Source organism: Tympanuchus pallidicinctus, unplaced genomic scaffold (assembly GCF_026119805.1).
Source record: "Tympanuchus pallidicinctus isolate F22 unplaced genomic scaffold, pur_lepc_1.0 scaffold3, whole genome shotgun sequence".
Classification (NCBI taxonomy): domain Eukaryota; kingdom Metazoa; phylum Chordata; class Aves; order Galliformes; family Phasianidae; genus Tympanuchus; species Tympanuchus pallidicinctus.
Window position 1 is genome coordinate 38,815,884 of NW_026294747.1, and position 25,436 is coordinate 38,841,319.

Genomic DNA, 25,436 nt, shown 5'->3' on the forward strand with positions numbered 1-25,436 from the left:
TCCCTCTCTATATTGTTTTCTCATTGTTGCATGGATCCAGTTCCTCTAGCTTTAGCTACAGGAGTTAATTGAACTAGAGCACCTTACTCTGCTGGCCACTGAAGCTTAGGAAACTCTTTTTTTTTTTTTCCTCATGCTCAGGCAGCACCACCTGGTTTATCAGTGTGTGAAATGGAAATGAGAGCCAAGCAGCAGTGTTTCTAGGGGTGTGGTGGGATGATGAGAGAACTGAAGCTTTTTCTTTTTCACTTTATGCATAATATTTGCTATACCCAACTTGAGGCTGGAATGATTTTTCCTTTCAGTTTGCTTCTTTCCTACCAATAGACAATTAGGTTTTGTGGAACTTTTCAGAAAGGTGCAGTGAAGGCCAGCAGCTTGAGTAATTTCAGTGTATTTTTTTAACCCTTGGGACTGCTGTCACTTGTCACCTTGTTGTACCAAGATCCCTTGCAGTCTGTGTGCATCTTAAGTAACAGCAATAGGAATAAAAGTGGCCAAATGGCAGATGTTGCTTGGCATGCCTTAGAAAAAAAGGCTCTGTACACCATAACCTGCAGGGGCTGAACATACACCTTTCCTGCTCCAGTCCGAGGTGTGCAGGGACTCCTGTCACCCATGGGATCTGAGGATCTTGCAGAACAAGCACCAAAGGCTCAATGCCACAGGTCTTCCCCACCACAGCCTGAAGCTGTTGGTGCCTGTGGCAGTGGAGAGTGCTTGAACTGGGAAGGTATGGTGTTGCTATGCTCTACCAAAACACAGCTCTCTTATTTGTGATATGCTACGAGCAGGTGTTGTCTTGCACAACAGCAGGGCCATCTCCAAGGTGTGCAGAGGAGAACTGCATCACTGACAGGAGCCCAGGCAGAGAGAGGCAGCACAACAAAGCTGGGACCATGCTGTGGGTCCCACGTAGTGGTGCATCTTTCTGTTCTGCAGATGGGTTCTTCTGCCTCACTTCCCCCTTATCCTTTTCATTTGTATTTTTGGATGTACTATTTTTATTCTCCTAATCACTGATACATGTGTTCATTCTCACTGCTTTTGTACTTTCTCTCATGGCTTTGTAGTCACACTTGGATGCTCTCTTCCATGTACTGTCAGAGTCATCTGTGTGTGTTCTCATTCCGACAGCTTCCCACCTCTAATTATAAGGCTCTGTAGCTGCTTGCTCCTAGACTTCATATCCACCTGCTCAGCTCCTCTTGGGAAGAGCACAGCTGCTGCTGCATGCCTGGGCTGCCCCCATGGGTTTTGCTGTGGACCTTCCCTCTACTGAGCTGTATGGAGCTTTTAGTTCTTTCCTTTCATCCAGCTACCCAGGTTGTGAGGATGGAGCCCCAGAGTCCTGCCAAAATGGTTTCTTTAACCATTCACAGTTTGCAATATAAATTAAGGATTTTATGATCTACTGGTAGCTGTTTACCCACAGGCAGCAGAACAGCTGTAAAGGGACCACTGATTAACTGAATGAATATTCTTGTCAGTTGGACTGGTCAGAGCTAATCCTTCAGTAGAAGATGGTTGTGAATTGGCTGGGACTGGCTGCAGTGGGGACCACAGCACAGGGCTCTGGTGGATGCAGTTCCTGCAAGGTGGTCTTGTTCAAAGTAAACAGAGATATAGTAGGGATGAACTGAATGGACACAGCCCTAGGAATGATTTAGTTAGGGTCCTGAGGAGAAATTAGTGATTGTTTGCCTGAGCAAGACTTCAAAAAGGATGCTCATGCTTGTCAAGGGCCTCTGCATACTAGCAGTTTTTTTCATCTGGTTTTTAATCTTTCAAGCTCTGTTTAAGTGGTACCCATATGCTGAGTTTTGCTTCCTTGAATGTGAATTCTGCTTCTTGGGCATGAATACACATGAATTGTGTGGCAGACTATTTGAGGTTTCCTATTTGCAGAAGGTATTAGATACCAAACAGCAGAAACCACCTGTGCCATGCCTTCAATGATACTTGCACAGGTGGTCAAAAGCTCTTTGTAACAGCATATATTCTTTACAGATGCTACCACTGTTCTTGTTTTGCATGTCCTTTACAGATGCACTGTCCACAAACAGGATTCTCTTGCACTGAAATGTTAATGTTTTTCAGCTCTATGCCCATCCGTTTCTGAGAAAATAGCATTAGTGATGACTGTGTTTAGAACAAGAATTCCAGGTCCAGAAGCCTCTTTTTTTCAAAGCAGATGCTGTGGAACAATTTTAAGAAACAAAGCTAGCATTGCTCTTTTTCTGGTATACCTTCATAGTTTCTGGTGGTCACTGCCCTAAGGACTTCCTGACCTGACAATGTTGCATCTGAATCATGGTGTATTTACAGTTATCTAATGACCTGTTTTCTTTGGACACTTTGAGGCTTTTGTTTTTTACCTGCTCATAAATATTTTTCCTGTACAGTAGCCTGTTGTTTAGTTAGGCAACTGTGGAAAGTAGTTCCTTTTGTTGTTACAGCTGTTAGTTGAGAATTTCATTCAGTGACTCCTTCTCCTTGTTTACTGGCTAATAGGGGAAAAAATGCTGTGTTCATCTGTTCTGTGTTATTTGGGAATTAATCTCTATATATTGTCAGGTATTTCATTTCTAAGCTGAGGAATCCTAATCTGTGCTTGATAGTACTGCCTTTCCTACTTGTATGCCGATTTGGTCAGGTGCTCTGATTTACACTGATTTACATCTTATCTGCTGTCCAGAAAATGCATTCACCCTCAGCTCTTGCTTCCTGCATATGTTCTCTTCTGCATGCGGTCATCTTTGCTGATACTTGCATCTGTATTTCCATGCTTTCAAACACCAACCTCTTCCTAACCCTCCTCATGTGATTTGATGTCTACTTCTGCCCATGGATCACGGGATAAACGACTTTCTCTTCAGCTCCCATTTCATGCTATTTCTCTCTTGATCACTCAGACTTGATGTCACTCATGCTGACTTACTGCTCCTGATAATGACAAAACCTATTCTGGAATTATATAGCAAGGGAAGCAAAGGGGATGGAAAAGTGGAGCTAGAACAGCTGCTATGTGTAATTGGATTGGAAGTGGGCCTCTAGCTACAATAACAGAACTGTGCTCCCAGCTGGCTCCTTGCAGGCCCCTTGGCTGCTGAGCACCTCATAGATGAATCAAACAAAAATGACTGCTCCCCAGCCTGTGCTGCTGCTTGCTTGGTTATATGAAATGGGTGTTGTACATGCCAGCAGCCAGCAAATCAGGTCAACCTCTTGGCAGAGCTGACCTGTCTAGCAGGTACAAGATTTGAACTAGATCTCAGAATGATTTTTTTCTTTAGCTATTTTTTCACATCACTCCATACAAGGCTTTTGCTCCTTATCCTGTGTCCCATCCTTTGGCCTTGCTGGGAATGCACAGGTTTTGGTATGTGGGTTCTCTTAGGGTGCTTCCTTGCTGTTTGATATTTAGAAAACCTTGAGATGCTTATTTTATGCTAAATACCTGAGGGAAGAAACTCTCCTTTCCAACTAAAAGAGGGAATGGCTGAGGGAAATGAGGGAGGAAGGCTCAGAGAGGAAAGAAGCTTGTTTCCTAAGCAAGAACTTGTTCCAGGAAGTTAGGATAGGAAGTGTAAAGAACAAAGCCCATCACTTATCAGAGTGCTCTCCTTTTCTGAATGTGTTATTTTTTAAAAAACCATGGTTTGCATGATTTCTTCACTAACTCCATAAAGGACTTGCATGTGTGTGCTGGACTGGGAGACACATACTGCATCTGTTACTGTTTGAATGGGTCAGGGGACTGGTACCCAGGAAAGCATCATATGTGGATAAGCCTGCCTCTGGGGAGAGCTGGCTGGCTCTGCTGCCTGCCGGCCTAATTTCCCTCCATTATGAGCTTTTGAGCTATTCATCTGGCAGCATCATTACAAGGGAGTCTGCCCACCCTAACAGAACAATTCAGCAGTGTGCACACCCACTCACATGTGCTCATTCCCAGAGCATGGGCCCAGTGTCATGGGACAGGCTGTAATTAACTAGTTGAGGGAGTCCATCTTTTTTTTGTTGCTGTAATCTGCTGTCACTGTCAGCTGTGCTTTGTTCTCTCCCCACCTTCTTAGGTTTTAGTGGTTTTATTTTTCCTTTTTAAATGGTAAGTGCCCAAATGCAGTGCTGAGGGGAAGTGAGGGATGAAGTTCAAACTGGCTTCAAGGTTTCCTTCATGCCCTCTTCCATTCTGCGGAATGCCCCTAGTGAATTCTTAAAGACAAGTCTGCTGCTTAATTACATCGCTCTTTCATACTATTGTACTCTGAAGTTACTTTTAAAAGTGTCCTTCTGGCTTCATAAGAATCCAGTGTTGGCCCTTGATACTTTATACAATTAGAGCTACTTAATTCTACTATTTTGATATGGAAAGCAGATGGCTCAGAGTGTTTTTTTTTTTTTAAATGTAGTTCTTTGAAGCATTGCTTTGAGATCAAGGGAGATTAATATTAACCTTTAAGAGAATTATATTGATTTGGTAGTAGGTTAAAGAAATATATAAAAAAACAAAAACTCCCAAGTCTGAATAGGAAAAGTCATAGCAGGCATAGATCATGGCCAGTGAGCAGAGTTGTATGATAAGCAGATGCTTATTGTCTAAGAAACCTGTTGAGAGCCTCCCTCCAAAGCCATGCGGTTGTCCTTATTGTGGTTCACATCTGTAGTTCAAGAACAGCAAGTCACCAGTTCCCTGGCTTTGATGTTATGTTTTGAACTTGCTGCCTATCATTTTTCTTGGGAAGTAGCCAATAGATTACTGTAGGACTGATGACATCTGTTAAGAAAAAACTCAGCTCTTGACCAGGGCTGGGGCTTCTTGTTGGAAAAAAATCTAGGATTAAAAGGGAAGGCTGAAACATATTTCACCCGAATTTAGGAGAAAATTCATATTTCATATAGCATTCCCCTGGAATGGGTTGCCTGTTGACCCAAGCTGTGATTGTACTTGTGAATAACATGTTTTGGGGCTTGACGAGTTCAGTTAGTATCCTGAGTTGGCCAAAAGCTTTTCTAGCTTTACAGTGAATGCCTAAATAACACAGTGATAAACGTCCCCAGTGTTGTGGCAAAATCTGGTCTAGTTTTTAGGTCTGCATCTGCACACTCCTCAGACCTTTTGCACTTATTACATGCCCTCCAACAAGAAGTGCTACCCTATACCACCTGAAGATGACTTTGATTTTTCTGATATGAAAATATTTTAGTACCTTGTTGTATCTTGAAATTGATGCAAAGGTGAAACAGTGATGTCAGTTCATGTTTTCTGTGTTGATTTTACTGTGACTAATTCAAGGTTTTTGTTGTACATGCTGCAAATGTCACAGATTTTAGCTCCCCAAAGTTGAAGGTTTCAGTTGTTAATTATATTTTACTGGGATAAATTCATTCATTTTCATGCCTACTTTACAATGCAATGAAGGAAAGTTTTCAGATGAGGAGTATTGGTAAATTGTTTCATTACATTATTGTATCTAATAGTGAATCTGGAATTCTGTTGGTGTTAATGTTAGCTAAAACAAGGATCAATATCAGTGGACAAGTTAAGAGCTCATACTTCCTCTCACAGAGATTCACACCAAGCCCGTGCTGTGGGCCAGAAGGGCAAGTGTGTTTGGGAAGTGTTCTTGATTCTGGGCTACAAGCGAAGGACTTTGGACTGTGTCTGGCTGATGGGCCTTGTAGAAGAGGCATACAGCACTGAATTTCTGAGGATGGGAAGAGATGATATTGAAATTCCTGACATTTGGGGATTTTTATAGCTCCTCTTGGCTTCTTCAGAGAGAAAGAGGTCACATGTAAGATGTGATTCAGAGTGCTTAGTGCAGGTTTCTGCCATCTACTCTGTGGAGATTTCTCTTTGTTGGTGTCCATCGTCTCCAACTGGACACCACTCTACTGCACTTCTGTGCTTTGTTGGTCCTAACAATTATACTTTTTTCTTCTCCTGGCCTTTTACAGTGACTTTTGTATGACTTTCAAGCACCCAGTTGGATTGGGCTACGATTTGCATTTCAAGAATGATGGGCTCAGTGGCCATAAATATAGGCACAAATACAACCTACCCTCTTAGCACAGAAATACTAATCACTGAAATTATATCTTGTAACATAGAGCAGAAATACATCCTACAATATCAAATCTGCTATGTTTATTTATAGCCAAAACTAAACTAAAAACCATCGAAAGCTATGTTGTGCTTCTGATTATTTTTCTAAATCCACAGTAATCTTCAAGAATGTTAAGGTATTTGCATTCCTTAGACTTTACAATTATAAATCCCTTTATCTGGCTTGGAGTTCTCTGTGGGTGAACATACTCTTGGAATGATCTGGGTTTTAGATTTCTCAGCAAATGCATAAGAAAAAAAATACAAAGGGGAGATAAATAAACAAATTCAAACTCAGCACGCTGCTTGTTGAAAAATTTCATTCTAATAAATTCATTTGACCTCTTAGTCTCCATGAAATTAAAGAGGTCACAGCTTTGTTTGGTCAATAAACTCACTTCAGATAGGGATGACTGTGTGCATAGCTATGCATGCACTAAAATCTCTGCTGTATTAAGGGCTGCATGAGGTAGGAGATGTAAAGGAGGAATAAAGCTAAACAGAAGGTCAGGGAACTATGTGTGGGAGGTGTCACTCATGGCTCAAGTTGATAGGACTTCGATTTTTGTATGTTTTGTATTTTGTTAGTTTCATGAGTAATATGCCACATAATGGATAGGTCATCTGGTGTTTGATGGAAGAGCATGTTTTTAATAGTATCTAAAGGATATTTGTAAAAAATACAGCTGTACAGTAAGCTGGGTGTGGAATTGTTTGTAATTGGGACAAACAAGGTTACGTCAGAGTCATGAGAGAGAGAGACTTCAGCTAGCCCACAGACTACCACAGAGCTGGCAGTGACTGTCACCTCTGAGAACTGTATTGTTTCCTGACTATACCTTAAATTGTTAAACTGGTGTAGCTTTAGCTATAGAGTTCAGAATTTGCATCCTTGATTCTTAACAGAAAATAAATAGATTAGTACAAGGTTAGATGTACTTTTAGTCCTTACCAGATCTGGTGTACTGGTGTGTGTGAGGAGTGTTGATTTGCTCCTGAAAATATGTGCTAGACCATCACATTCATGAATGAGCATAGCTTTATGTGTAAGTGCATTTAGCCCAGATGTTTCCTCTGAGGCAGATGTCATTGAACCATGGCTTCCCTTTCACTGACCACTGAAGCTTTGAATTTCAGATCTCCAGTAGAAGAAAGTTATTTCTGCATCTCTCCAGAAAAGTCGATGCTCCCTGTTGGAGCTCCACTGAAGCTCTTGGGGTCTTCCAGTCCATGTAGCCATATGGATGTGCAGTGCCTCTGGAGTTGCTTCCCAGGGAATATGATGAATGCCTAAGCTACCATTCTGCAAATGACAGCCCACTTCTTCTGCCTGTGATGGAAGCTTTCCTGCTCAGTATGGAAAGCAGCACCTGAATACCTGTGTGTCCTTTGTGCTACACCCATACTTGATCTAGCTCAAGTATGTGAGCTCCAGTCTGAGAGGCACTGGACAGCAAACAGTGTGTGCATGTAATAGCTGCCTCTTCTGTTTTGTTCCTTTTTTCTTACTTCCTCTTTCTTTTTTTTCTCTCTTTCAAAGGTCTCTCACACCTGATGATGGGTGAACAAGGTATGTCCTTCTACTTTGTTTCGGTCTCTCACTGTGAAAAGAGCTTTGTGCTTCTTTCCTGAGCTCAGCTTTGCATGATAAAAGGAGCCGGACTTGCTGGGTGCCAGTCAAACCATTTGCATTTTTGCCTGGGAATGTAGCTTTTTGTCAGCCTGGGACCCAGGAGTGAGAGTCTAGGGAGCGTGAAATGATTCTGCTGACAATAAGGAAAGCTGTTTTCTCCCTCCATGCAGACCACCTGAGTTCCCATTTATTTCTTGTGCCAGCTGTAATGACTCCCACTCCTTGGAAAATGTAAACCTCAACGTTGGTCTTTAAGAGTGCAATTATTACAAAAAAAAAAAAAGTTAATAGCCTTCATGGTATGATCCTACTTCATTATGAATCCTGAGGAAAATTGTGTATAATGGCCTGTAAATCCTGTATCTGCAATTTAAAATAAAGAGAACACAGCACAGAGAAAAAACGGTTTAGAAAAAGAACAGGGGTAACCCCAGGCTGGGCTACAAATGGGATCTATGCCTGTATCAGAGTTCATGTTGTAATATTTCAGACTAGACCATGTTAGGAATCTGTTGTGGCATGATGGCATCATTGACCCCTTTTTGCATTAGTGGGTTGTGGCGCAAGAAGCTGATGAGCAGAAGTGAGGCAAAAAGGAGGTAATTCTATTTTCTTCAACAGTGTCAGCATCTTGCTTACACAGGTACGCAGGGAGGAGTTAAAGTATTGGTGATGCATTCTGATCTTGTGAATGCACCTGTCAGATTGTTGAAATCTTAGTTGAGGTGTGTGAGGAGAGAGACATGAGAACAGGACAAGGAGACTTGTTTTCCAAACACTCTGTGATAGAAAGACCAGACTCGCAATTTGTCTGTGGAGAAAAAATGGGAATACTGCTTCTGAAGCCCACTGTGGCTTTTCTAGACTAGATGTACAGAATTGAATTTTTGCCACATCCAAAAAACACAGTGCTTGTAAAGGCTCAACAGTAAGTAGTTACTTGAATTAAAGGGGCATGATATCTCAATGAGACATAAGAGATACTGAGGACATAAGCAGTTGTTGTTCTGCAGTTCAAGGCAGATGTCTCCTATGAGGTCATTAAAGCTTAAGAAACAGAAATGAAGCTGGAACTCAATGTTCAGTGAGTTAGCATTCCCATGTGGTAGGAAATTAGTCTCTTAGGGACCGGGCGTCAAGACCATGGTACTTGCTGTGTGAAACATCTGGCTAAGCTCTGGGAAGCAATGAGCTACTTCTGTGACCTCTTACTGTTCAACTGTAGTCATGGCTTTTGATAGTCAAGAAACCACCCTTATTTGTCTACAATGTGTCAGGGAACAGTGGATTCTCTTTTCTTGCCAAACAGCTCATAAATATTCCCTTTTAATATTTAATCTCTAAAAAAAAAGGTATAAAATATGTAAATGTATATATGTGTAAATATGCAATGTCAACATTATATACAAACACATTAGTTTTGGTAGATTAAATGTGTCTAGTGAATATATTATCACAATATTTATTTTTGTCTGTCCTATTCTGTCGTTTCCCTTGCTGTTTTGAATTTGATGTGGAATGGGGCATATCAGTGCGGTGCTATTGCATGAGAACTTTGCATTTCTCAGTAGAAAATCAAGTTAAAGCCAAAGGGCTTAACCAGGCAGTTGCTGGTTTTGCAGTCACTTGTTTAAGCCTTGCTTTGTGCTTTAGTCGTGACTTTTGTTGTTTTTCCCTTAAGATTCTGTTTTGTTGGGTTTGATTGCTGTATAAATATATTCATTTTCTTGTTTTCATATGTATGGCCAGAGGTATAGTGATAATTTTTTTTTTTTTTATGCTTCTTTCTCCTCTTGCCTACTCCATGATGGACACCTCTCTTCCTCCTCTTAACTGGATACGCACCTTCCTGTCTATAGGTAGAAGTAAAGGTAGAGATTGCATTCTTTATAAGACTCCATTATTTGTAAATTGTTTGTCAATGGACAAATTGTACTTTTGTGAATGTGAATCATCTTGAAATGTAATGCTGTTGCTTTAAAAAAACATTTGGCTTTGTATTATGGAAGAAATTATTAAGATAAATGCTTTGAGGCCTTTCTCAGAGATATTATTTCCTGCCTGTGCAGGCTGTGTGCTGCCATGCCGTCTGCAACTGATAATGCTGGGGCAAAGTGAGAGAGTCACTTGAGTCAGATGGACCCAGGGCCTGTGAGCTGGTACTGGTGACTCTGCTGGGAATTTTGACCCTGGTGTGGGGGGAAGCAGGACTTACTTTTGTCAAGTGCTCTTCAGCCATGGAGGTTTTTGGTAGTATCATTTCTCCATCTCTGCTTTATTTTCCTCTCCTCTCCTGTGAGCAAAAAGATGTGTGGTTTTTTTGTTTGTTTTTTGTTTTTTGAAGGAGGAATTGAGTTGCAAAGAGCTGCAGAATAGACAGGAATGATCAGCATTGCTAAACAGAGAGCCCGTTTGCTCTGCAGCTCAGTACAGCACAGTGCATGAAGTGGAAAGGCTGCTGTGGGGCTTCAGACTTGCTTTTCAGCATTTCACACCTATCTCAAGCAAGCAGAGGGCATTCATTCATCCTTAATCAAAGCTGTCAAAAATGCAAAATGCTGCAAACCTGCTGTGGGTCTCCAGTTGGAGTGGAGGGTGGGAAGGGAGAAGATTAATTGATAAATTACGAGCACTGCTGCTAGGATAAAATCCATTTCTTCATCCTACTTTCCGATGAGATCAAGAGATTAAAAGGTTTTATTATGCTGAGGCTTACACATCTTCAACTAATATACTGCTGAAGAGTCTGATCTATCTATCAGCAAGATTGGATCACACTGGAGGATGTTCGTTGTGTCCATGGCAGTAGGACATTGGAGGATAAAGTGACTAATTGTACTATGATATATTTTGGAGGATATGACAACTCAGGATTTTTTTCATCTTAAATTCTTTTGAGGCACTAGGATTCTCTTCCCACTTATTGCTACTCCCTCCATACCTGAATTCTGGGGAGCACCGTGGCTTATTTAACACTTCATGTTATTCCTCTTTATGAGGATTTGCCCTCTTATAACAAGTTTGTGTTGCTAGATTCTTTGTGATGGAGTACCTCACATAATATTATTTGTTTTGTTTGAGGTTGAAAAAATATTCTAATTTATTTTGTATCTTTTCTAACAAACATTGAAATGGGGTAAAAAAGTTATGAAATTAGTAGAATATTTTTTCCGAGGATAATACATGAGCTGTACTCAGAGCCATCTTAGCGAGAGGTGAGCGTCAAAACTTGATAATCACATATACACATGATTTAAAAAAAAAAAAAAGTGAGAACCTAAAGCTGTAAGCACACCATACAAAATGTTATTTTTATCAACACAGCTGCCAATAACTGAGTTAGCTGATGTGTGGCTTAGTGTGATTTAAGGGGAGTGTAGGTTAGGACAAGTTGTGTACAGTGTGGTGTCAGCTTGTTTCTTCCTTTTCTCAGGTGGCATTTATGTTGCAGGACAGTGTGTAGGACTAAATGAAAAGCCTCCTCTGAATGAAAACTGCCACATGAGATTATATGGATGAGGATTATAATTTATAGTCTGCAATTAATTTGTATGTGCTAAAACAGTTTATTGAGTCTCTAAGTGAAAATATTGTTTCTGTTCCCAGCTATGTGTAAATCTTAGCTCTACTTACAGCAAGTGACTTCATCAGCGAACCGTCACTCTCTGACACGTGATGTTACCTTCAGAGAACTCAAGCTGTACAATTCTGAACCCACACGTGGCCTTCAGCTCACAGAAAGCAGTAGCACATGCTACCAGATTATAGCTGGAAGGTTCATATTTTTGGCATTCTCATAGTTGTTAGCAAAAACAGCTGCCATGTCTCATGCCATGTGAGTGGACAAAAGGTATTATGTATTTGATTTCATAATGCCTCTTCACAAGGTGTAGCAGCCTGTGACTTTGCATTCATCATTTGCAATGAATCTTTCATTATTTGCTTCCACTTAGTAAATAGCCTTCTTTTGCATCCTTTGCTTTTAAAAAATTCTTTAAGTTCTTGAAAAGCTGAAGAAGATGAAATTGTAGGTATTTTAGGGTAATGGCTGGTGTCATTGAATAAAGAAAAGCATCTATGCATCATTTATATTGAGTTTACATTAAAATTTTTGTGCACTGTTCGTGTTTTTATTAAGTGTATGAAACTGGTTACAGAGATGAAGTAAACGATGGTCAGTAAGGATTTAGTTTGGTGTGAACTGCTGAATGCAGCTGTTCTCCTGAAGATAACTAAGGAACAATTATTTTGAGTTTATCTCTAACAAGAAAATGGTACTGAAGGAGATGGTAAATATCCAGCTGTAATTTGCTATTGAAGTAGAGGTAACAGTCACATTCTTCCATATCGTTTGCTCTCTTGACAGCCTTTGTTAAAGAAATTATAATTTGTGCTTTTGCTACCCTTTCTTTTTCATATATATATAGTGGTTTTTATTTTTTCACCACTCTTGGTTTGGATCTTGCTTTTACTGAGATTGGTGCCTCCAAAGGAAATCGGCAGTATTCTTGATGGGACACTGCACTTCCATGGTGTTGCTCTCTTGGGAGTGAATTTCAGCTAATTGATGAAGTCCTGTGTCTTCTTGAAGGAAACTGTGAATAGGACTGCATTTAGAGAGCCAAGATTTCCCCAAACGCTTAAAGTGCCCTTTGTGTCCTCTGAAACAAAGAATGACAGTGAGGTGTGCTGGTTGCTGGATACCTGCTCAGCCTGCAGGTTCTGCCCTAAAGCTCTGGGTCCTTCTTCTAACATCACTGTGTTCAAAATGACCAACTATGAGGCCACATGCTGATTTTTCAACACAAAGCAGTTTTTTCTCCGTACTTTTTCTTCCTTGTCAGAGATAAACAATGAAGTACTTGCATATTTCCTGGATGGGGTATTTTGGTTGCATGTTGTGTAGACCAGAGGTTACTGTCAAGTTCCTCACTTAGCACTCAGCATTTCCAGATCAGATTATCTCTTTTGGCCCTAAGTACTGTATCCCAAGTAAGTCTTTCCAGTCTTATAATCAGCATTGCTCTCAGTGAGTAGTGTGAAGTTGTAATTTCTTTGAATTGTTCAATAATATTGATTAGGAAGAAGTGGCACAGAAAAAATGAAATCATGTTTGTGGACTTGGATAGAAGGAAAGAACTGGCCTTTACTGGTCTGGAAAATGATTTCAAGCTCCCTGTCAGTAATACCATTAGGATTTTAGAGCAATGTGAATAAGTCCATGTGAGTGGCCAAGGGCTTATGCAAATTTTCAAGGGAAACATCAGTAACAAATTAAATCATTTGTGCTCTATGAATATCTAATTATACAAGGGGAAAAACAACACTACATTCATCTTGCCAGCCTTGGCAGTGGCTCTTATTCTGTTTACCCTCTAAAATATCTTAATATGAGGGTTTTAAATTCAAATATTGTTTTTGGTTTCTACACATACAGTCCTTTCTTTAGTACTTTCAGTGTATAATTTTGGGTTTGTTTTCCTCTTGAAAATAAAAATTCTTGCATTCTTACAAGGATGACAACATTCAGTTTTAAGATCAACTTCAATCAATGAGAAATAAAGCATTTTATTATATGGCTAGTAAATAGCCAATCCATAAAACCTTTTTGACAGATCCAAGGCTTCTTAAATGTACACTTCATTCTTCTAGAATCATTTTTTGTAAGCAAGCCTTTGCTGCTTGTTTTACATTTTGAGGGGGGAAAAAAAACCACACACATTCTAATTCCTCTAGGTGTAATTACAAATGATTGATGGTTGATGAATTTCATACTGGGGAACAGTTTAGCAAGAAATTCATTCTATTTCTGTATACTCCAGGATTTATGAAAATTCAGGACTTTGGTGAATAAAGTCACTAAAATGTTGAGCATTAGCTAAGAGAAATGAATAAATGTCTCATAGACATTCTTCATTTTATACGTCTTCTGAATAGGTTTATGAAGGCAAACAAATAAAATGACACTTTAGGGTATGTCCACAGTAAGACATTTTTGGTAAATTTTTTAGGACATATTTGTGTTTATGAATGATGTGTATGCATAAAATATTTAAAAATGTGTTAAGTACGTTGTAGTTTGTAGCTTATTTGTTTTTTCTTTCCTGCTGCCTTGTTTCAAGCCTGTGTGTTTCCAGTGTGTGAATAAACAGCTGATTCTTGATTGGCTTTCATTTTTATTAAGAAGAATGATTCCTGGGAGAGTTAAGGGCATTGTGGTTTTGTTGTGTGTAAACAGGAGCTAAAATATTGTCCTCTCATGCTGTTGTGTAGTCTTCTGCTTTTGAATGGGGCTCAGGTTTCACTGCCCTAAGAGAATATTTAATTGATATCATTGAAAGCCTTTTTTTTCTTTTTCCCCTCTCTCCTTCTTTTTAAAATTGGAGGCGTTCAGTGATGTGTAGAGATGCAGAGGCAGCAAAACAGGCCATATGCTTTGTAAAAGCCAGCCTAATAGTGCTTTTGATGGACGTCTGATTTTTAAAGTGTTGTATCTTTCATTAAAATTTATATGTAAAGTAAGGGCAAGCACAGTGGCATGAAAGCTAATGCAAGTTGCACATCTTGACATAATAACAATCACAAGAAACTGGAGATCCCAGATGGCAACTTGGCCTTTGCCATCCTTTTAATAAGCTACTAACTGCTAATTATTGCACTCTTATGGGCAAGTTAATTTGCTGTTGACTCTTAAAGAGACATTGTGCTTTTTCCTGGCATTTAAGATTTTCAGTTTAGGTTTGAGAGTGGCTTTTCCCTGCAAATTGGAGCCTTTTCAATGGACAATAACAAAAAGGCAAAAAAAAGAGAAGGAAATGAAACATAATAAGCAATTTTCTTTGATAGTAGCAGAGTGTAGCTTTGTGGGTTCCTCCAGGGTATGGGTTTAGAACTGAAAGAAACACCAGGATTTGGATTTCATGTTTAAAACAAAGTTGTTGCATCAGGGTTAGTATATCAATACAATTTAAAAGGAAAATATTTTCCTGAAATAAAGTCTGAGATTCTGAAAATGGTGTAGAAATAAAAAATAAAAATTGTTTGTTTCTTTTGCCAGAAACAATTTGATATCAAAATTTAAATTCACAATTCTGAAAGATAAAAACTATATTGTATTTTTAGAAAAAAATCTTTATTTTAACATTACTTGGTAGTGATAACACTCCTTCCCCATGCTATCTGTAAAACATGCTCTTAAAATACCAATAATAAATATACATGTATATACTTTTCTTCTTCCAGTTGAAAGGGATATTCTATAATGAGACCAGTCGGGGAGTTTTGATCTAAGGAACCTATTTAGGAATGAAGGAACAGCTGCAGTTTAAATGGACTCTAATTCTCATACTTAATGCTATTTTGTGAATGCATAATTCTCTGTGATAATGTTTAGGAGGAGTGATGGTAGGTAATAGCTTATTTCCTTGCCTTTATGGTAATGCAGCAAAGTAGGAAATAGACCCCTGTCACACATATCAGATGGCGCTGTAAAAATAGAAAATCCAATGAAAGAGTGGAGTTTTCCTTTTTAATGCTTGTGGCCTTTTGTGGACTGTGGTGACAACCTTATGGTATTCAACTGTTTTGAAAATATGTTCTCTGAAAGCTGGATCTTATGCCTCAGGAGTAATCATTTAGAAACAGCAGTGTTATGTGCAGTGCTTTAGCAGCTAGTAAATATTTTGACTAGAGATTAGTGGATAACGTACCATAAAATGGCAGTAAATCTATTTCTGTGAAGCACGTCATGCTTTCTCAAACTATCTGATTTATCTCATGCAGTGTCTTCTGTCTCAGTTAAGTCAAGTCTAATGGTGAGTGATTTTCACCATGTCTAACAACAACAAAAAAACCTTTTTTTTTTTCTTTGGCTCTGCACCCTTTCCACATGCTGATGGTTTGTGACACCCAGCACACTGCCTTTGTTTGGACATGCTCACCTCTTCCATGGATCTAGAGCTCCTTCCACTGCTGGCTTTCATTTCCACTTTTGTCTTGAAAGCCTTGGTATTGATAGATTAATAAACAAGGGAAGATAAAAATACTGCCACATAGACCAAAGAATTTGTGTGAATACAGCACTCACAGGTTCTACTGTATTCATTTGTTTCAGAGGCAGTTTTGTTTGGAAGTTTATGCTACACACAACTTATCCTGCAAGCTGATTTGCTGGAGGTGCTGCATTCCCTAAGTGTTCAGTGAAACATGAGGGAGTGATAGGTGTTTTGTACCCAGGAATGTACTGTGTACAAGCAAGGACAAAGTCCCCAGTTCATATTTTAGTAGTATTTTCTATAAGATGTTGGTCTCATCTTATGTGCTTTATATACCAAGGGGTTTGATGTGATGGTATTTAGGAGCCATATTCTTCATTGCGTTGCGAGCTTTTATTGTGGTATAACTGATATTGAAGGAGGGGAATTGCTTTGATGTAAAAGCAATAGTTCAGGGAAGAATCTGGTTCTGAGGCTGTTCTGACAATAACCTGAGGGGGTTATGGATCATTCTCACTAAATGATGATGACCATATTTCTGCTCTTGTTAAAGTCAAAGACTGCAAAGTCTATGATAGAAATGGCCCTTTACCAGCACTGCTGTATGGGAAAAGGCTTCAAGCAGAACTGCTACTTTGAGAATTTGTGTACATAGTTGTCACCATTAAAAAAAGTCAGCAGCATTTGCCAAGCAGTACCACACCGTGGTGCCTGAGATATCACTTTCTCTCCAACAGTAGAGCAAGAAGAATATATGTAGGTAAGTGTTTACGATTTGATTCTGTCAATTGCATGCATTTTAATAGAGCTTTTCTCTCAAATCATAGCTTGACTGGGGAGCTGCTTATGGGTCAGACTGTTTCTAAAGCAAGACAAGGTTCCTTTTAATTGAACAAATTCTTTTTACCGAAGACAAAAAACCATTTCAGTATTTATTCTCAAATCAGACAGCTCTGTGATTGTTATTGTGGTAACAAAAATGTGTAATTTCAGTGTTAAAATAATTGCATTTTAAAAGGATCTGTGGACTTGTTAGGTAAAGCAGAATTGCATTAAGCTAGCGTTATAAATCACACACCTTTATTTCCCCTAATTACTGGTGTATTAATAATGACCAGGTTGATGAAGAATGTGCTGATCACCAGCTGGGATCAGACAATTACGGCTGATTATGTAAAGAGTTAGTTGCTATAAGCCTTGAAATATTAAAACTTGGCTAGAATAAATATCACTGAAGAACCTTTGTCTTTTACGTGTGTATTCAGCTGCCAATTCTCTGAGCAATTCCTGGTTCACTCAGTAACGTCAGGAATCAAACTGTGAACAGTTATTTTCCAGCTCTATGAATGTTGATAAAAGGATTTTTCATAGCTGTTTGCTTGTCCTGTGTGGGGAAAACACGCTGCTGCATCACGGCATAGGGATTACAGGGTCTTGCTCAGCTCTGCATCAAAGATGTTGCAAGCTTTTACAAAACCCGGGGCAGCACCTTGCACTGCTGTGCATTTGCATTTCTCAGCTCTGACAAAGGGCACATGTCTGAAGCGCCAGTGCCTTGCAGGACTGACTGTGCCATCCCAATAGCACATCTGTCTGACCACTTTCAATTACACATGGTCATTCATGATATAGTTTTTCTCCAAAAAGAGTCTCAAAGTCTGTAGGCAAGGTGTTCTCAATTTTTTTTTTTTTTTTTTTTTTTTTGTCCCTGAGGTCACCAACTACTGTTTTCATTCAGTTCCTAAATATCCACTGATTTATCTTTTCTCCATTGTGAAATTGCTGGAGAGACTCATCTGTTTCCTGGAATATTTCTGTAAACACTTGCTGGCGCTTGTCATCAGCAGTTTGATCAGATCATCATTTTCATTACAATGTGGAAGACCATGTATGCCAGACTGTGAAAAAATTATTTTCCTAAAGTTGGAAAAATTAGAATCTACAAACCATAGGGCTCTCTTTAAAAACGATTTGTGTAATGTCCTCAATTCCAGACTTACTGTTTCAATTTCTCAGTCAATTTTATATTACTACGTATGATATGGGAAGCATCATTAGTGATTTTGCTTTACTACATTCTTTTACTTTATTTGTTCTACCTATTGCCTCCATCTTTAATACAGATGTATTTTAAGAAAATCTGTGGACACTTCATTTCCTGCTGTGCTGCACTGTATGTCCTTAATAGAGTAAATATATTATGAGGTGGATGTACTTAATGTATTGTCAGCCAAAAGTATGATTTCTTTCTCTTAATGGCAATTCTCTTTTATTTTCCAAATACTGTATCTTAATTTTTTCGATAGTGGATAAGAGCTAGTTTTCTTTTTTTCTGTCTACTAAATTATCTTTATTTAGCCCATTGTACTTTCTTACTTGCTTTTTTTCCCAGGTGTTTGCTATCAGTCTACTCGGTTAAACTTTGTGCTATTCTATCAGGCAGGTTTGGTAAATGTTGATCAGTGCATGAAATCAGTTCTTAAATGGTTGCAAAATTGCCTTCCTACAAACTGTTTTTATCACAAGGGCTTTCAAGTGTCAAAGTCATTTGGAGAACTAGATAGATAAAATGCATGAGCACTATGCTTTTTCCAGTATAGAATAAATAAATGTGTTTTCTACTGTGTGCTCTGTTTTTGATAGTGATTTGTTAAAAGGAAAAAAAAAAAAAAAAAAGAAAACCAATCATTAAATATTTACAAGAGTGATTTAGTTGTGTAATCGTGTGCTATGCATCCCTGTTTAATAGTGAAATCAGCTACTGCTGAAGTAAATGCCATTAATCTGGTAGCGCTGTGAAGGTCACTGCCTATACAATGTCAAAGCAATTTATAGAGAATAATGATTTTTGTCGGCTTTCCAATGTACCAACCTCCCTCCTTTTTGTCTCCTTTACCCAAAATAACTGAAAAGAAATTTATTTCAGGACTCACTTTCTCTGACTCTTCTCCCATCTGACTGATTTGAGAGCTTGAAACCTCTTTACAAGTTTTCCTATTGATGTGCTCAGTGGATAGACACTGATTCCCTTCTTTCCGGCCCTGAGCTCATTACAGCTCTATTTGTTGGGATTTCCTGTTGGTCATTTCTCAGCTGTTTTTTTTTCTTTTTAAAGAGATGCTGAATTATCACTGCCACACTTTTGAGAGTTGCTTTTCTCTCTTAATGCTGTTTCTAGACCATTCTGTCTGCTATGCTCCAGAAAAATACTTTGTCATCAGCAGTGCATCTGTCAAGTTTTGACATCCCACTAATCTACTGTCCTGAGAAGTGTCTTGTAAATGCTTTGAGTATGTTCCTAAGTAGCTTTGTGCTTATGGAGTGGCATTAGAAGGGACAGGTGGGTGCTATGCTTTGACTAGCTTCCCCTGTGAATTGTCTGGGCCTTTGCACATCTCTCTCTGTGGCAGTCGAGTGGGGACAAAAACCCTTCGCTGCTGCACAAGGAGGCTGGTGTAGTGGTGCTTATAAAGTGTCCTGAAAGCAAAACACAATGAACACAAAGCATTATCATTCAGCTTCACGTCCATTCAGTAAGAAGGTTAATTATTTGTTTTCCTTGTTTTACAGTTGAATAAGCAGAAGCATGTAGAGAGAGAGCGGGTTGGAGAACAGGCAATAAATGCCACAGTTCTCTTGTCCATTACTGTTTCTTTAACCACCCAAGCAGTGTTTCTTATAAACCACTGAATAACTTGCTTGTTGTACCAAAGACTATCCCAATTAGATTCCACTTGCTGAAGCAGTTCTCTAAGGAGATTAAAACAGTATCTATTGTTAAATGTGTACATAACCATATAAATAATAATCATATTTTACAGAGGGAACAACATGTATTTTCCTTGACAAGAATCTACAGAATAATTAAAAGAGCATAATGCAAAAATGCCTAGAATGTTAAGGACAAGCATTAAAAAAGAGGGTACTTAAAAGTCAAGGAGCTATGAGGATGAAGAAGGGGGGTAAGGCAACTGCAGTGGGAAGATGGACAGACAGAATAGTCAGGACTGGGACAAATGTCCCAGGCAAAGCAGTGGGAGAGGAACCTGCTGTGAACACTGGTGTTCTGGACTCAGTGAGATGGAAAAACTTTTGCAGAATTTTAAGTAGATAAGTATTAATATTTGTAGCTTATTTAGGTTTTTATTTTTTTATTAGTATCTCATTCCATAATGTATGGAAGAGAAGACTAAATCCTTGATTTACAGATTTGGCTTTTCTTGGCCTTCTCCTCCAGTTCCATTAATGGGCTTTTTATCTGATGTAGAAGAGGCTAGTTCAGCAGGGAGTCTCAAATAAATGTGTATATGCATAGTTAATTCAGGCCCTGTGGTTTTCTTTAGTCTGTTTTATCTGGTTCTTTGTCTCTTTGTATGCAAGTCTATGATTAGCATTGAGTTCTTCCCAGAGTACTGGCAATTATCTCACAGGTGGAAGGATTAAGAAAGAGCAGTGAGAATTACACTGGGATTAAATATGAGAGCCTTTGGAGTGTGTTTGTGGATATGACGTTTTCTTTTTCTATGAGCAAAAAGAAGGGAGAAGCCAACTCAGCCTTCAGATCTCTCTAGGGAGGAAAGTAATACTTCTGAATATGAAAAAGTAGCATCTCAGCTTGGGAGGAGAAAAGAGAGGTAATGTTAAGGCACAAGATTTAGAGTCCTAGGTTTAATTCGTGGTTGCTTTGGTTTTGTTTCAGGTTCTTGAGATTGCTCACAGTGAAACTTATCTTGTCCACATGAGAAGGGGAGATGATGCTTTTCTGTCTCATACTGCAGGAAACCAAATTAATTACTATGTAACTGTGCGGAGTTATTGGATAATGAATACAAAAGAGAATGGAATATTCTTCTCAGGCCCCACGCTACAGTCACACATTCAACAGTGCAGTGGTGTCAAATATAGCTGGTGAAGGGCTGTTCTCTCTCTCTCTCTGTGGAGTGAGTGGGACCAGTATTGTGTCAGTGTAAACAGGGTTTCTATAGGTTTCTTAGAAAAGGGGCTTGGCCCCATTTAGAGAGGAACTGGCCTCCTAGGATGGTCAGATCACGTATCCTAGGTTCCAGAGGCATGGTTTGAAGGCTGAACACGTTGCGTTTTATCTGCAGACTGGCCTGCATACTGTGAGGAGCTGTAGGTCACCCTAAAGCCTCCCCTTTTCTCTGGGCTAAACAAACCAAGGGACCTCAGCTGTTTATCATATATCTTGCCCTCTAGACCCTTCACCATCTTCTAATTGTCCTTCGGATTGTCTTAAATGTTTTTTGTTCCTCTTATATAGTGGTGCCATGTTCAGTCACTTTTAAACAAAGAGAGCCCAGAGAAAAAGGCAGGTCAGTGCCTCTGTGCCACTTTGCCACTGTGATATGACTGATGTGTGTGGCTGAAACTTAGCTTTGGTGGGAGTGGGGAGTCTGTGGCCTGAGCATGTGGAAGGAGGAGGAGAATTGAGGAGGCTGAGGATACCCAAACCTGCACACTGATCAAGGTGAGGCTGTAACAGTGCAGAGCTGAGCAGGATGATCCCTTCCCTCACCCAGCTGGCAGAGCTGGGCCTGATGCACCCCAGGGTATTGTTGGCTTTTTTGTCTGCTGGCTCAGATTTAACTTGCTGTAAGCCAGAACCCCCGGACTCTTTTCTATGGGATAATGCCCTGTTGAGACCACACAAAGAATTTGGATGGAGTTACTGCATGAGTAATTCAAAATGCTTTATGGAGGTGTTCTGCTATTTGTTCTTTACCCCTTTGCAAAAATTGATTAGTTAGCTATGATTCTTTTTGTCTTATAATGAAGATTTGTTGGCTTCATTTGGAGTGTGTTCAGCTGATTGCACAGCTTGGGGATGGTAGCAGAGAGTTCCAGAGCTTTTGCTGTGTAGAATCTGAACTTGTGAAAGTTACTTAAAAAAAAAAAAATTTCCAGGAGGACTTCAAGTTCCTGATACTACTGCTCCAAAAGAATTGCCTTAGAATAGCCTCTGTTCTCTTTCCATCTGTTGGACATCATTTATTTTTATTTTTGGTACTGATTTGATTCTGTAAGGTTGTTTTTCCTTGTTTGTGTTGATGGATAGCTGTGATTGAAAAACCTGTTTTCTTCCAATGAATTTTTATCAGAATAACTGTCAGTGTCTTTCTATTTCAAGTATGTATGCCAAAGGTTTTAGAGTATCTGCTTATGTTACCTGGCTTGAGTGGATCACCTTACATTTTGACATGCTTTGACTTACTGTTGTCAATAGTGCAGCACTGAGTCTCTTTTATACCCTGATACGGGGCACTGTTGTCTTTCCACTGCTTAGGCTCACAGTTAGGTTGGGGCACTTCAGTCTGGACCTTCAGCAATGAGAACTTCACGGGACAGCAAATCTAGAAGACAAACTTTTAAAGCTGTGAATGGGAGATACTGTGTGGCCTTACTTGGTTTTGATGTGGAACTCTTGGAGCGTGTCCAGAGGAGGGCCACTAAGATGGCCTTTACTCATAGGAGAAACTGGGATTGTTTAGCTTGGAGAAGAGAAGGTTCCGGTGAGAGCTCATTGTGGCCTTCCAGTACTTGAAGGGAGTGTATAAACAGGAGGGGGAACGGCTATTACGAGGTGGACAGTGATAGGACAAGGGGGAATGGTCTTAAACTGAGACAGGGGAAGTATAGGTTAGATATTACAAAGAAGTTTTCCCCGCAGGGGGAGATGAGGCACTGGAACAGTTGTGGATGCCCCATCCCTGGAGGCATTCAATGCCAGGCTGAATGTGGCTCTGAGCAGCCTGGTCTAGTTGTTGGCAACCCTGCGCATAGCAGAGGGGTTGAAACTAGGTCATCGTTATGGTCCTTAGGCCATTCTATGGTTCTTTCCCACTTAATGGGAGAAGACAGTGAAGGATAGAGTTTACCTGATTTTCTGCAGAGATAGTGTGCTACCAGAGGCAGGTGCGGAGTTCAAGGGCTCATATTTTTCTTGGTGCAAAAGTACGGAGTTAAATTCGCTTTCAGCTGAATGTTCTAGGTAGGTACAGCAAGTCACATCAGAGCCGCATTTAGGATTGGACCTTAGCAGTGATGTTTTTCTTAGATGATGTGGAATTTCTCTGTTGTTTTTTTTTTTTTTTAGTCTTTCATGGTTTAATAAGATTAATAAAAGTATCCCTACTGCAGATGAGACACTGGCTTGCCAACGAACAGGGAGATAAGCTTTCATTGTACATGGAGGTTTCACTTTGTTAACAGACTGCTTTACAGGAAGGGAGAAAACACTGGAAGAACAGGATTGATTCAAGAGTCTCTTGTTGCAAGATTATCTGTCCTTTTACTGAGCAGTATATTTATTACATGGCAGGGCTCTAGTTACAGGTCAGTGATTGTCTGGGTTCAGGTGTTTACCTGCTGCCTTCTGGAATGGCACATACAGCTGTAAATAGATCCAGTTATTCAATCTACTCAAAGGCATTAGGTTATAGGTCTCCAGGCTTTCCAGGTACAACGTCAGAGTCAAAGCAGGCAGAAGGCTGTCCTCACAAATGGTAGAGCTCTCTGCTGGTGTTATCACTGCTGTTGACAGAAAGTTTTAGAAATATTAATTTGGATTTTCACCAGCAATAAAGCAAAATGGGCTGGGGACAGTGGGCACAGTGGACAGTGCAGAGGAATTCAGAGTCCCTTTTAATCCACTCAGGGTACCCCTTTTTGTCAGTCGTTAATGTGGCAGGCTGCTCATTCCTTTTGTGCTCTATCATGGGGCTTTGGGGCTCATGTTCTTGTCTTACCTACTCTTTTTTTCCACATTGCTGGCATAATTTCAAAGCATGAGTTTTAAGACAACTGCTCCTGTTGTAATCTCCTGTGTCCCCAAGATCTCTTTGTGCTGTATATGAAGATCTGGAAAGGAACAGACCCTGCTCTGAGTAGTTCATGCCTTTATTAGTTGTGGTGTCAGAAGTTACTATAAGAGATAAAGGCATCTGTGAAGAGAAGCAGGAAAATATGCCAGGCACTTGGGTAAAAAGCTCTTGCAAAATAATAGCAAAAATAGGCATACAGGAGTGAAATACATAAAAATTAGCCAATCCCTTAGGCCCTTCAGTCTGTTGTTCTGGGAGACAGCCAAACGTTTCTGGGTTTTTCCAATAGTTATAGTTTCTTGTGTGTGCCTCAACTATTTTATCAACAGTATGACCATCATAACGATCTCTGGTTCTGTTCTGCTCTTGTTTCTTCTGGTTCTGAGTGCTATACTTAAGAGAGTAAAATGCTGTGACAGCTTTCTAACAGATTCTGAGCATAGCTAACTTGTAATTCCTCCCCCAAACATTTCCATTAATTAACTTTGAAACTGTTTTTTAAAAGCCTTATCAGACTCTAATAAAATAATGGAAATATTAGTAAGAAAAATGGTTCTGTAACTATACAGAGTGACAGAACCACAAGCAACAATCAGTGGCATTTAATAAACACAACTCATAGTTGGCATTTGATTACTTTTGGACTGAGTTACAAAATTAATGGATGAAAGGAGGACAGTGGTTGTGATATATTTAGACTTCGATGAGTTATTTGACAAAAAGCTCTACATAATGTTGAAGAAAGAAACACAATTAAAATTTGGCTTTCACATGGAGAGCTTTCTAAAATAAATTAGCAATACAAAATGCAGCAGTATTTTCATGAACTGGGAAGGCTAGACAAATTGAAAGTTACTGTCATTTCTGTCTAGCACAGTTCTCAGTGATCACAAAAAGAAGGAAGAAATGACATATTAATGAAATGTGTAGATTTGACTAGAATGGGAAGAATTGCAATCATCGCTGTGGATAGAAAACAGCGCAAGTGCAGTGACATCCTTTATAAAGCAGTAGGTGGATAATTCATCTGTGAGAGATCTGATAAGCTGTGCCTAAACTAAACTGTTAAGGACCTTAAATACAGTAGGGTGGAGATATGTCAAACTGTTTGTAAGAATTTTGAAAGGATTTGATGATTAAAATTGTACAGGGCTTGATTAGGATGGAACAGTGAAAGACCTAGTATGTACAGCTGAACTTAACACTGAGATTGTGGCAAAATACGAATGAATGCCATCTCCAAGTACATACAGAGCATAAATGCAAAGACTAGAAATTGTCTCACAGGAATTAACTATGAAGGGTGCCACTCAATTGTAAAAAGATGTTTTAGGTCAAGTATTAGGAATAATCTTAACAGTGAAAACAATGGCATCAGCTTATGGAACACTTCTTCAAATGCAAAGATGGGAGCTAATAAGTTTTTGATAATTGGAGGAAAAATAAAAGGCCAAACAACAGAAGTTAACTCAAGATCAAGACTTTCTCTTCACCACCTAGTGAATGAAATGGTGACTTAAAGATGGATTACTTAAGACTTACCATTTTCAGGCTTAAATACACCATATGACAGATAGGTACCTTCATTTTTGAGTCTTTGTCTGTGCCACATTGAAATCCTGCATGTGTACTTGTTGGTATTTGTATCTCTGAGGGAGCAATAAACTGATGTTGTATCAGTTAGTGATATAAAAATAGCCTACTGTGTGCAGAGTGTTTTCATATAGGAAACTGGATGATTTGCCCTAACTACATTAGTGCTAATGCACTACCAGTTCCCTTTTTTCTTTATCGATGTGTTAATTTTGTTCTTTATTCTCCCCATCCCTTCTAGCTTAATTACCCTCCCCAGACTA

The 25,436-nt window shown here is 39.4% G+C and overlaps 1 protein-coding gene across 14 annotated transcripts in view; it reads left to right on the forward strand.

Annotated features, from left to right (window-relative positions):
* NRXN3 (neurexin 3) overlaps window positions 1-25,436 on the forward strand; it is a 943,812-nt gene that overhangs the window by 78,867 nt on the left and 839,509 nt on the right. For 12 of the 14 annotated variants that reach the window (XM_052693472.1, XM_052693473.1, XM_052693470.1 and 9 more), the window contains exon 4: window positions 7,653-7,682. The exons of the other annotated variants lie outside the window; for them this stretch is intronic. In XM_052693472.1, the coding sequence (XP_052549432.1) occupies window positions 7,653-7,682 (30 nt within the window). The remainder of the gene's footprint in view (window positions 1-7,652; window positions 7,683-25,436) is intronic. 14 annotated transcript variants of the gene reach the window in all.